At 42.0% G+C, this 12554-nt stretch overlaps 3 protein-coding genes across 3 annotated transcripts; 2 read left to right on the forward strand and 1 right to left on the reverse strand.

The window, feature by feature from the left end:
• Positions 1–1241: 1241 nt before the first annotated feature.
• On the forward strand, positions 1242–2852 carry kcnk12l (potassium channel, subfamily K, member 12 like; the record flags this gene model as incomplete). Its single annotated transcript, XM_079566058.1, has 2 exons — positions 1242–1595; positions 1864–2852. Exons 1-2 carry the CDS (start codon positions 1247–1249, stop codon positions 2850–2852), a joined length of 1338 nt encoding a protein of 445 aa, XP_079422184.1. The 5' UTR covers positions 1242–1246.
• Positions 2853–3680: 828 nt separating this feature from the next.
• Positions 3681–7620, reverse strand: ppm1nb (protein phosphatase, Mg2+/Mn2+ dependent, 1Nb (putative)). The gene is made up of 6 exons (XM_079566592.1): positions 6877–7620; positions 6136–6707; positions 5139–5256; positions 4671–4785; positions 4536–4599; positions 3681–4462 (listed from the first exon to the last, which is right to left on the reverse strand). The coding sequence occupies exons 1-6, from the start codon at positions 7280–7282 to the stop codon at positions 4445–4447; spliced, it is 1293 nt and encodes a 430-aa protein (XP_079422718.1). The 5' UTR covers positions 7283–7620; the 3' UTR covers positions 3681–4444.
• A 1590-nt stretch (positions 7621–9210) lies between these two features.
• On the forward strand, positions 9211–12443 carry rtn2b (reticulon 2b; the record flags this gene model as incomplete). Its single annotated transcript, XM_079566776.1, has 7 exons — positions 9211–9313; positions 10054–10261; positions 10833–10971; positions 11079–11148; positions 11307–11353; positions 11452–11510; positions 11583–12443. 7 exons carry the CDS (start codon positions 9211–9213, stop codon positions 11695–11697), a joined length of 741 nt encoding a protein of 246 aa, XP_079422902.1. The 3' UTR covers positions 11698–12443.
• Between the last annotated feature and the right edge of the window lie 111 nt (positions 12444–12554).

Here is a 12554-nt window from a genome sequence, read left to right on the forward strand (position 1 = left end):
AACCAGGCAAACACCCACCCCACATGCATTTTCAAGCATAGATTAAAGCTGTATTTAAAAAGTGTAATTGCAGATGACCCTGAGTATCACTTAAAGAAGCCCCAGTGGTACATGTACCCGGGTTTGAGAACCACTTCTATAAGTTAAATGGTGCTATACTGTTTGGAAATCATAAATGTTCATTATTTGTTATTAATGGTTCTACAATGACAAAAATAAAAAGGAAGATAAGGAAAGAAAGAAAGGTTTTTTTTATTTCTTTACATTTAATAGAGTAGGTAAAACTACTGCCCTTTCATGCTGTCTTTGCCTATAGTGAAAAAGTTACACCCTGCAAAATCTTTTTAAAGGGACTCACACATCATTCGTGAGCAACAGTGTGGTCCTTTAAATAAACCGTAGCCACAGAAAGGAGATCAGAGGCACTTAAAACAGTAAAGCAGATGTGTTGTGTGTCTTCCGCACCTGTCCCAGCCTCCAACAGTGGACACCAGAAACCCCTGCCCTCAACAATAGCTGTAGTCGAGATTAAAGGCATGGGCAAGCACTGAAGAATCATGATATACGCCACTATTCCTCCCACATAGTCTGCAGGATAAACAAAAAAGCTCTCTAGACAGCAAGAAGACACAGTGCATGACGTCAAAAAGTAACATTGAAAAAAAAATCTCTTTAATACCGAAAACTTAAAAATAAATGTGTTTGTAAATATTTTTGGACTAATTGATTCAACTTTACTTATGATCAAAGGAAGTGTTTATTGGTTGTGGCTGAAATAAAAACCTGTTTGAAGATGAGAGAAAATGACTTTTTAAGTAGCTCTGATGATCTGATGAAGGTGTGCTTAGGACAAGAGGTGGGTGGGCCCAGGGTGATGATGTCATTACTGCTTCTCATCTTTTGGACAAAATAAACACACACACACACGCACACACACGCACACACACGCGCGCACCATGCCTCCTGCTGCTGGTCATTGTTCAGCAGATCCAGTACGACGACACATTTCACAGGTATGATTCGTGTTATCTGCAAAATCTCTATAGCAGTTATTACATTTTTATGTTACCTTCAGTTTAGTTACTTCACTTTAAATCAAATTAACTTTGTTTCTCACAGGTCAGATTTCCTCTCCAGGTTTTTGTGCTTCTCTGCAGAGGAGGATGTATGATGCACATGTATTGAGTGTGTAGCTGGCTGGAGGTGGTGCATGTTGTTGTGTGTGCTCTGTGTCACTGCTTTTCTCATGGCTCAGAGGAAAGCTCGGGGCAGCTGCTGCTGCTGTCTCCGGGCTCCTATGAACGAAGATAATGCACGGTTCTGCCTCCTGGCCACTCTTATCCTGCTCTACTTACTGTGCGGAGCTGCTATCTTCTCAGCACTTGAATACCCCTTTGAGCTGCGAGCTCGGAGACGATGGAAGCAACAGGTGGATAACTTCACTCAGAGGCACAAGGTGAACACGGGTGCGCTGCACACTCTCCTGCGTCAGTACGAAGAGGCCAATGGGGCTGGCATCCGAGTAGATACCCTCAGACCACGCTGGGACTTCCCTGGAGCTTTCTACTTTGTGGGAACTGTAGTCTCCACTATAGGTGGGTCATCGCTCTTTCAATTGACTATGTTTCAGAATAAGAACAGTTTTGCTTTGTACAACATCAAACTAATGTCAGTTCTCTCTAGGCTGTGGGAGGGGAGTCTATTTCAATAAATATGGTCCAAATTAATATTCTCTGAATATTCAAATGGCCTTTGAAGTACATTAAGAACTTCTAATTGTTTAGCAAATTTGCAGACTAATGTTTTGTTGAATTGAATGCAGCGCAACATAATGTATAAAGTAATATGATTTTTATTTTTCAGGTTTTGGCATGACCACACCAACGACCATTGCAGGCAAAATCTTTCTGATCTTTTATGGTCTGATTGGCTGTGCAGCTACCATCCTCTTCTTTAACCTGTTCTTGGAGCGGATCATCACCATGCTGGCCTACATCCTGCGATGGTTCCATGAACGCCGGCTAAAGTGTGCTGGGGTGGAGTCGAGTCGTGAGGACCGTCCTGAAGATGACAGTCTGGAGGGCTGGAAGCCATCTGTATATTATGTGATGCTGATCCTGGGAATGGCCTCCGTCGTGATTGCATGCAGCGCTTCCACTCTGTACAGCTCTATGGAGAACTGGAGTTACATTGACTCTCTCTACTTCTGTTTTGTTGCATTCAGCACCATTGGCTTTGGCGACCTGGTGAGCAGTCAGAGGCAGCAGTACGAGTCTCAGGCTGCGTACAGACTGGCAAACTGCCTGTTCATCCTCATGGGAGTGTGTTGCATCTATTCACTTTTTAATGTCATCTCCATTATCATAAAGCAAACTCTAAACTGGATTCTTGGAAAACTGGTGTGCTCAGGTTCACTGCGGACCTGCTCTTGCTGTACTACGGGATGCAGATGGCTCTGCTGCCCATGCGCCTATAAAAAATCTCGGCTTCGCTCTCGGCTGCCACAACATCTAAATCGAAAACGTTTTAAGTTCAACACTGTGCACCCTGTTTCTTCACATCGTGGTGCTGGGCAACGCCACTGCAGGGATAGGTCTGTGGAGACGGTTTTTGAAAGTGAGACAGCAGATGATGCTGTGTATGTGGGCAGGCGTCTGTCCGGAGAGATGATCTCTATTAACGAGTTCATGGTGCCCAATAAGGTCTCTCTGGCTTTGCTTCAGAAGCAGCTGAGTGAGACGGCTCACCAAGGCCCTAGGCCGAGTTACAAACACCAGAACGGCTTCTCTGAGGGAGTGGGCGCTCTGGGCATCATGAACAATCGCCTGCAGGAGACAACTGTAGATAGGTAGCAATGCTTTTAGTCTTCAACATCTATAAAAATGTAATAGTAACTTAAACTGGCAGTTTGTTTAGAGCTTTCAGAACAGATGTGGTACAGAGGTACAGTGTTGAAAGGTCTAAGTGATTTTTTTTTCAGAATATCATTCAGTCGCTATGCATCTAACTGCAGATTTTCTGTTCAGTAGTTTGTTTCACGAGCAGACAACGACATTGTGAATGTGAAGAGACATGATGTCTCGAAGTGATTGGCTCATAAAAAAGCAATCAGACAACAGCAGCCCTGAAGGAGCATTTGAAGACTGACACTGATTTAAGTGTATCCTTGATCATACATTTGTGAGTCTGAGATGGACTGGTTTAGCAAGTACATCAATACACGTGACCATCTGTAATTTGATCACTAGATCAATGTGAAAGCTATAGCTAAATAATTTCTATAATTTCATCATTTTTCAAAGACATGTTCATTTACTGAATGTAGTCATTTCTCTTTAGCATCATTGAAATTCATAGTACTCCTGAGAGAACAGCACGATGTGGGGTTTTAAGTAGCACATCTAATCAAGACTAGACCTTTGGAGGACATCCTCGTGTCAGTAAGAGCTGTGCAGAGTGAGTAGGATCACTTTCCTGGACTAAAAAGCAGCTTCCAAGCTCTTCTTAGCTGGGTGAAGCAGACCCAGGCCTATGCAAGTAAATCCCTCATAATCCTTTTGATGAGAAAGATTTGCATCTCAAGATTGACAGATTACGGTAAATACCTTAAAAATACAATGTAATTATCAACAGTTAACTTTATTCAGAAAAAAGCAATAATGACATCTATCCACAGAAAAGTCGTCAGTAATACAACACAGTACAGTAGTGGTTTTTGTTCTTATTAGAAAATACAGCATAAGGCAGCACAGGACATATTGTATCAACCATTTCTATTGAAAAAATAAATCTCACATTGTACTGATGGATGTTTGAAATAAATACAAAAATAAATAAAATCACGTTTTATATGTATTTGTTCATATATCTTGATCCATCTCATTTTTTAATCACATTTTTCCACAACATTCGGCAGATATCTCAAAGCATTATTCTAGTACATTTAATTAAATGCAGAACTTGGGGAAATTAATGAGATGTTTCTCTTATGTGCAAAGCAAAGCCTTAACCCTAACAGCTTAAACCTTTAATCTAGCTTTATACTAGTACATTCCTATTTGCCACAGCTATTGGCCACTTTCCATTAATAAACTACATCATTTACAAGCAAATTAAATTAGAATCTGTAACATATTTCTGACTTTATATTACTCACTGTGTGCTACTCCTCTTGTACCTGAAAAAAGCAATATGATTTCACAGTATGCTAGTTTAAATTTACAGGCCATTGTTGACTGAGGCAGAGTGTGTCTCTGAGAGCTTTACAAAAATGTAGTTCTTGTACAAATATAAACTGTATTAGAGCCTTCACCGTTTTTGCTTTGTATTTGTCCTGACAATGTGTAAACAGACATCTACTTCTGTCAAATTACACATAAACAAGAAAAGGTTTTATATTCACGCTAAATTAATTACAGTCACTTTCTGGTTTTCTCAAAACATTTTAGGAGCCTCCCAATCCCTGGAAAGGAAAATAATGAAGTATTAGTATTCTGTTTTAATTACATGAATCTTATCAAGGCATGCGCACTTACATTTGGTACAGTTGGATTGTGCATTTCTCTTTGTTGATAATATGCAGAAATTATGCAGTTTCTCCTGCAAAACAGGAATCATCTGGTAAAATGTACACTATTATTTCAGTGTGTCTGCTGTTGGTGGTCTCTTACTTGCTCTGAATACCGCCCCCTGGTGGTAAACCTGGGATGACGCTGGACGCGAGGACAGTGAGGACAGAAAGTAGATCAGGCTCTTCTCCTCGAGCACACAGCTCCTCATATATCTCTGTCAAAACAAAATTCATGCCATGTGTCAGAAACTAATGCTTGGGCACTAATTAAATATGAATGTCAGTCACTATTCGATGAAGGATCACAGTTATTTCTGTTTCTTAGCAGGAGGTTATCTGGATTCCCATCTTCTACTACTACTACAACTACTAGGTACATTTTGTCTGCTTGATGCAATTATGCAGGTCTTCATGCATGGATAGTTTTATTTGTATGATACACGATAAATATTAAACATTTGTTTCAGGCTTTTCTTGCGTTTTTGTTTGTGTGAAACTAATGAGCTTCAGAATGTCAGCTCAGTTACTTTTGATAATGCTCATCGACCAGTGTTTTTGTCACACTCACCTGCCACTTTAGACTCCAGCAGGTCCTCCAGCTCAGCCTCCTGGTGCAGTGCCTCAGCTGACAGCTGGGGGGCGCCAGGAAAACACAACACAATGATGCTGATGTTGTCCAAACTGCCCTGTGGAGCGAAACGTGCCGTCAGCCCGACAGATAAAACAGTTGACCTTACAGATGTAGGAAAAATAATGCCTTTGTCAGGAGGGACTTGTAGAAAATAGCACTTTCCTTTCCTCAAGGTTTGCACATTATAGAGAGACTCGGTGAAGCAGAAAGAATGTAAATGCAGGAATGTGTTGACATTTTGAGGTCATTGTGTGTATCCATGCTGAAGCTTACATTACATAACTGTGTGACATGATGGGCATGACAGCCAAACAGCTGTGGACCTACTCTGACCTGCGGCCGTCCAGTGGACTGTGCTGTGACTCAAAGCTGTTTTGACTTCAGAACATAAACATCATTTACATAAGGTGAGCCCAGAGCGACCAGAGGAACATGAAGTTACTTTCCGTTGTTTATTCTGGCACATGTTTTCACTTCTGTCACATGAGTCTGCTGCAAGGACACTGTGTCTGACACATATACTGTAAAAGTGGAAGAAACGAGTCCCCGCATGAACTGAGAATTATACCACCCATTTTCACACTCGGGTCTATTTTGGGTGGCCTGTCTCAGTGTTGAGTTGTTATAGAGCCTGGGGTGGTATTTGTGCCTGCTGTACAATATCCAGCCTTTTAGAGTGAAGAACATTGTGGATGTTGCACTGTGAGCAGAAAAGATTCCCGTCTTCCATCTGTTGACTTAGTAATAGTAGTAATAAGATTATATTTGAACTGTACTTCAAAACAAATGTTTCAACTTATTAACCACCCTACTTCTCATTTCACACAAAAACTCCCCTCAGATAATTGAGATATTTGAGTCTTATTAACTGTTGTTGCTTGAGCAGGTCAGTGACAGTGGACCAGCTGAAGCGTGTTGATGTGAGTGAACTGACCTTATAGAGACAGAGGTCGATGACTTGAGTGCAGACGTCCCTCAGGTCAGTGCAGACTCGAAGTCGGTTGTGGATGAAGGCGCACAGCTCCTCGTTGCTAATGGTGTCCCAGACACCGTCACATGCCAGGACCAGGAACTCATCGGCCGGGGAGCGCTCCAGCACACACACCTCAGGCTCAGGGGAGACCATCTGCTCACTCGGGGTCCTGTTCTCAGCCCCTTTGTAGCTAAAGTCCCCCAGAGCGCGGGACACAGCCAGGGAGCCGTTGATTCTTTGGAGGCACACGGATCCCCCTGCGCTCTCAATGCGTTCCTTCTCCAGGGGACAGTACGGCTTGTGGTCACTGGTGGAGAAGCAGACCTGGCCCGACCGGCAGAGCATCGCCCTGGAGTCGCCACAGTTGGCAAAGTAGATGTAGAAAGGTGAGATGAGAGCGGCCACCACAGTGGTGCCACCCCTCTCCCACCCCTCTCTGCGGGCCACTGTCTGAAGGTGCTTGTCAGTTTGCAGAAAACCTTCAATGATGGACTCTTTTATTTTTTCAGGGTCATCCTCTGGCCCCACGCCACCTGTGGACACAGTCAACAACTTTAAGAAATAAAAAGCAATTTTTAAAGAATTACAGAGCACATTGAAAGTGACACAGAAAACTGGATTCCCTCAGGCACAAACATCATGGACACATAATGATTCACTTACATAACACAGTCTCTCTCCATATTCAGTTACATAACTTACCTGTGGACAGTAGGTTTCCTAAAAGGTGCTGAGAGCAGTATTGTGCCACTGTGTTGCCCGCATGGCCATCAAACACTGCAAAAAAGCTCCAGTCTGCCAGCTCGCCCCCCAGCTGAGGAACACAGTTGTGAAAGTCCTCCATGTTGGCCCTCCAGCCCTGCATGCTCCCCAGAGAATAGGTTAGCCCCCAGCGGGTGCAGCCCTCTTCTGTTAGCTTGTCCAGGACGGGCCGGTCCAGGTACGGGCTGGGTATTACCTCGTCCCTCTCTCCTTCTGCTGGATGCTCCCCCTCAGCCGCCCCCGCTCGGCCTCCTTTGAAGAAAGAGCTGACCCTCTTCTCTGTCTCCTTCACTAACTGGCGCACAAACGCAGGCATTTCCACACTGCCCTTCCTGGCTGTCCTCATGTTGTTGCAGATGAAAGCAGGACTTGCTGGTTGTCTGTGTGAGGCCTGGTGTTGGGCCTAAGTGCGTAGCCGTGCTCCTGGATCAGAGCATGGCTGTGTGAGTGGATGCGGCTGCTCTGTGTTGGCGGATCATCCCCCTCTCCCTTGGTCTCTCTCTGGAGACTTCAGTGGCGCTCTGCCCCTCTCATCCTCTTCTGCTCTTTGCTCGTCTCTCTGCTGCTGTGATTTCACCTTCTCCCTCGCTTTTTCATAGCTCTCCCCTCTTTCCCCAGCTCTCTGTTTTCGCCTGGTTGTTTTCCTTGCCTGTATTGTGATTGGCTTGCTATTTATGTGCACCAATCATGGTCTGGTTTATCCCTGTCTGAGCTCACCCGCCTCAACATCCTCCTATCTGCAGTTGGCCCCTCCCATCCTGTTAATCCCACCCTTAGATCGGCTGGATTATGGACTGCTCTGGATTACAGCAATGATGGCTATTTACAAACAAACAAGTGCCGTAGCAAGTGGAAGCAGCGAAACGTGTTATTTTCATACTCATGTTTTCAAAAGTAAGAGTACAATGCAACATCCAATACACATAAATGATTTATGAGTCATCTTGCGGCTGAACATCCTAAAATATAACGCCCAATAAAATCAGCATTGTTCCATCCACAGAAATCAATATGGTACTTAACGGACAGTATAGTGTACAATGTTCTGCTGTAGGGGATATTGCATAATAAACAAGGTATGGTGTTTTGCGGAAATGTTTTTGCATTGACTGATTATCATCAGGGACAAATGAATACCTATGAAAAAAAGATAAATGCTTAAACAAGATGAGCTGCAGTAGTTCATACATTACATTAAAGAATTATGTACAATGTGTAGTTTTATAAAGTAAGTTCTACATAATTACGAATATGATTTAGAATTTCTTCTTTTTCATCTTGTTTTGCCAAGCGGAGCTTACCCGTTGAGCTTGTTGCAGTAATTCTCTGCATACTTTCTCCAAGGCTGAACTGCTGCCAGTCATGGTACTGAAGTGAGCTGAAAGGATGACAGAAAAAAACACTTTAATCAGATTTACATCCTTGGGTGATTTAGAAAAAACCACAGCCCCTACACTGACTGAATATATCAGAAAGACAGTATAGAAAATATGTTAAAGTCAAAATAAGCCCTACACCCTCACACATGCATAAACATATACTGTGTATCTTCTTATTTAGCCTTTGTAGGTGTTCTCGATGTCTGCCAGACGCACAGTTTATCTATAACCAGGATCTGTGAATTTAAGGTGGGAATGCGCATTGTCGACAACCATGGACGGACCGACTGGTCCAAAACAGACATTATGAGATATATAATAATAATAATAATAAAAATAATATATAATTAATACACACACACACATGTGTATATATATATATATATATATATATGTATATATGTATATATGTATATATGTATATATGTATATATGTGTGTAAACTTTAAGCAGATATGAACCATTTGTGGCTTCAGCTTCATTAGCATTTGTCATGGGCACAGATTTGAATAAAGGTTTTTGACATTTGAAAATATGTTTGCCTGTTGTAATGTGTGTGTAGGTTTTTGAATCACCTGTGTAAAGAAATATATTAAGTCCTCTGGGGATCTCGGGCTCACTTTAAATCATCAGAGGGAGTCAAAAGCTGAGAGCAGAGCCTCATCAGGAGAGTCAGTGTGAGACTGGGGTTATAGGCAGTTCCTTTTCCCAATGACATACTCGGATATGTATTTGTTATAAGACAGATATTTCTCTAACAAACTATGGGGTTAAACTGCATTAGTTACCAGATTTGGGGATGTTCTTGCACAGCGCTGCCTCCTAGTGTTGTTGAGTCAAATTCTTGTTAAAACTATAAATCTATATGAAATGGTTGCTATGGAAAGTGGCTGACATGTTGCAGGCTCTGGCTGCAGGTCGCTCCCTGACGGAGAACCCAGGAGAGACTGAGAGCTGCGGGACATGTTCAGGCTTTAGTCTCAGGTTCCTCTTGGAGTGTGTGTGTGTGTGTGTGTGTGAATCCAAACAGGGGGTATCCAATACAGGATAAAATTAGGCCAGCCAGGCCTTATATTGCTGACAGGCTGGGAAAGCCAAAAAAAGCCTGCACTGGAAGCCAGCAGAGAGGAGAGAAGACCAGGCAGGAACACAGCAGAATGGCCTCTAAATGTAAGAAAATCCATGATGAATGTTTGAATAAATATGAATGAGTGCCAGCAGGAAAGTGATCGGTCAGTGTCAGGTGCAGAGAGGAGAGTGATTTATTTTGACACAGGTGTGAATACAGACAGGCCAGTCAAGCCGCGTCCAGTATGTCTTTCATTTGGCGACAGATGGACAAAACAAGACAGCTAAATGGGATTTGGCGATGATTGAATATTTGCTTTAGCTATTTTCAGATATTTCAATGTGTCTTTCTCATATGTTTTGGGCTTGTATAGAATTTTTTGTTGACTAACAAACATCGACCCATCTCTTGTTACACAATAACAGTCTACGTAGTTGCTTACACACTGTTCACAGTAGGATTCTGGCATCTTTACATGTAAGATGGTTGAGCATTAGAAAGTAATCCATATTTACTACTTTGGGCTCAGCACCTCTAATGCAGCTAATATTGTCCTGTGACTCATGCAGTATTGCTGCTGACTAATCATACATGTATTTTTTATTGTGTCTGTAGAGGCCAGCAAACATACATAACATGCTCCAAGTATTTTCATTGGTGTGTTGGCAGTGTTGGATCTGGTCTACTGGAAAAGGGTGAGGAAAACTGGGATAGTGTTTACGGGGCTCGTGGTGGCCCTGGCCAGCATGTTTCAGCTGAGTGCCATCACCGTCCTGTCCCACCTCTGCCTGGGTGTTCTGTGTGTCACCTTCTCCCTGCGCCTCTACTACAAACTGCTGGAGCTGCTGCGCTGGAACCCCGGGGAGCACCCTTTCCAGTGAGTCCATCCCACAAATACAAAGCTACTATAGTGTGAGCTCAGGCAGCATGCGGAGCCGTCCATTTATTATTGTGTAGGTGATGCTCAAAATGTTTTTTTTGTCTTATACTCAGGCTTATGTATACAGGGGCTACCTTTCTGTATCAAGGGCAACAACTGGGGCTTTCTGCAGACCTAAACCTTTACGAATTATCAAAAACAGCTCAACAATGATTCAGAGCAATGGAATTGGTCTGCAGGGATTTTTCCAAAATCTTTTCAAATTATTTAATGTAGGCTAATTAAATCAAAATATCATTTTTGGCAGCACTTTACAATACAATAGTAGCATGGAAAGGGGGCAGTAAAATGCATTTTCTATTGTTATTTATTGTTTTTCCAAGTTGCCTGCTCTTTCCTTCCTATTACCATGTTATTACTGTGTTGTAAAGTACAACCACATTTTTTGCAACAGACAAAGAAATGTATATGATGATGCTACGTAATAAAATATCAGTAAACAATAGAAACCTTCTGAAGTGACTGTATGATTGAAGTTACATTTAAGGCTGAAATACCTGTTGTGCAGGTCGTACTTGGACTATGACGGCACTCTGACGGATAAAGAGACGGTGGTGCTGGTGGAGGAGGTGGTGCTGCTCGTTGCATTTGCTGTGACTGAAATCAAACGACTGGTCTTCATCGAAAGTATCGTCGACTCCATCAAGGTCTGAAGATGTCCTGTGTGTCAGATCGCCACAATACTCAAACATTAGCGCTAATGCTGGTTAAACATCCATGATACAAACTCAAGATGACTTCTCTTTATGTCTAGTTTGCAGCGCTACTGTACTTATTGACCTATGTTGGTGTCATGACCACTGGACTCACTCTAGTGATCACTGGTGAGTCTTGTTCCACTTTTTCTGATACATTAACAACTAACAGGTAAACTGAAATACTGTAGATGTATATACCAGAATATTCAATGAAGACCAGCATGTCACTTTCACTGACTTCCCTTCAACACAATAGGTCTAATTAAGTGTTTCTGTTTATACAGTTGTAATCATCCTGTTCTCTCTTCCTATCCTGTATAAAAAGCAGCAGGTAAGATGACCAATAAAATAGACCGTGATTAATGGAAATATTAGGCCCGTTATGAAACAAAGTCTTTCTGGTATTGAAAACAATGTGTGGGGTTACAGGTGCGGATAAGGAGAGTCATGAGAGCACTAAAAGCGTTTACAAAGAAAATCAAGAGCCTGTAAGTAACTATCAGTGTAACACGGTATATATACATTGAGTGTTATGTGATGAATTGTTTATGTTTCTTCAGCTTGTCCAGTCTGTATGAGTCAGTGAGACCCCCTCCAACATCAGAGCCGCCCCCCAAACCTGCCATCGCTGCCTTAGCTGTACCTGTCACAAAACAAAAAGCAAAGTCCAAGTAACTTGTGTATCACGCATTGCCGGGAAAACATTAGGGATGTTAAATGTTCAAAGGGTCATCCTCTTTGGGGCCGCTCGAGGGCAGCTCATTTGCATTTGTGCACCACCTCCTTGTTTGTTTATGGGAGCAAGACTTAACTGAACCTGACAGCAGAAACAAAGCTGCCATTCACCACAGAGGAGAGTGGGACTTAACACTGATTTACTCTGTTCTGGCACGTTTTCACATAACTAGTTCAACACAGCCCCAAGAACAAATCACAGTTTGTTTAACAGATCTGTTTTGAACAACAAGTTGGAGGTAAGGCATTTGGACAAAATGCTGATGCTACTGCTCTTATTTACATAATCATCATTACACAATTGAAATGACTGTCATGTTAATGATTTAAATCAAAAACACGTGCTCAATGTCATAAAATGCTATTTTGTAGTTTTAGTTCCCAAATTGAAGTACTTTTATTTCATGGCAAAGCTAATTAGCTGAAGCTCCTCAATTAGCACGTGTCCTTTGTGTCTGTTCCTCAATGCTTTCAATGTTACACGCAGCTGCAAACTACAATGTCTTAATTAGAACGTTTATTTGTTGTTCTTTTCAGTTATGTTTCTAACTAAATATACAGCTAACCAACAGAAGTAAATCATACTCACTTCAATGTTGATGACAAATTAGGCCACAACTGTGTTGTGCTGCTTTGTCGCCTGTCACTTTGTGTTGAGCCAGATTTTAGTCATTTATTTGTTGATTCAAAACAGAATAATGTAACAAGGCAAAGTTATTGTGCTCGTCATTTTTTATGTTTACTTATTCATTTGAGTATTTATTGTTTTATATTGTGGTAATTTACTAATGCTCCCC

This window comes from Gobius niger, assembly GCF_951799975.1.
Source record: "Gobius niger genome assembly, chromosome: 11".
NCBI lineage: Eukaryota > Metazoa > Chordata > Actinopteri > Gobiiformes > Gobiidae > Gobius > Gobius niger.

Excerpts from the sequence above, each read along its gene's own strand:
- ppm1nb (XM_079566592.1), bottom strand. The coding sequence starts at position 7,282 with ATGAGGACAGCCAGGAAGGGCAGTGTGGAAATGCCTGCGTTTGTGCGC. Across the intron at positions 6,708-6,876 it reads AGGAAACCTACTGTCCACAG|GTGGCGTGGGGCCAGAGGAT; the intron begins GTAAGTTATGTA and ends CTGTGTCCACAG. Across the intron at positions 4,786-5,138 it reads GCTGGAGTCTAAAGTGGCAG|AGATATATGAGGAGCTGTGT; the intron begins GTGAGTGTGACA and ends TTGTTTTGACAG.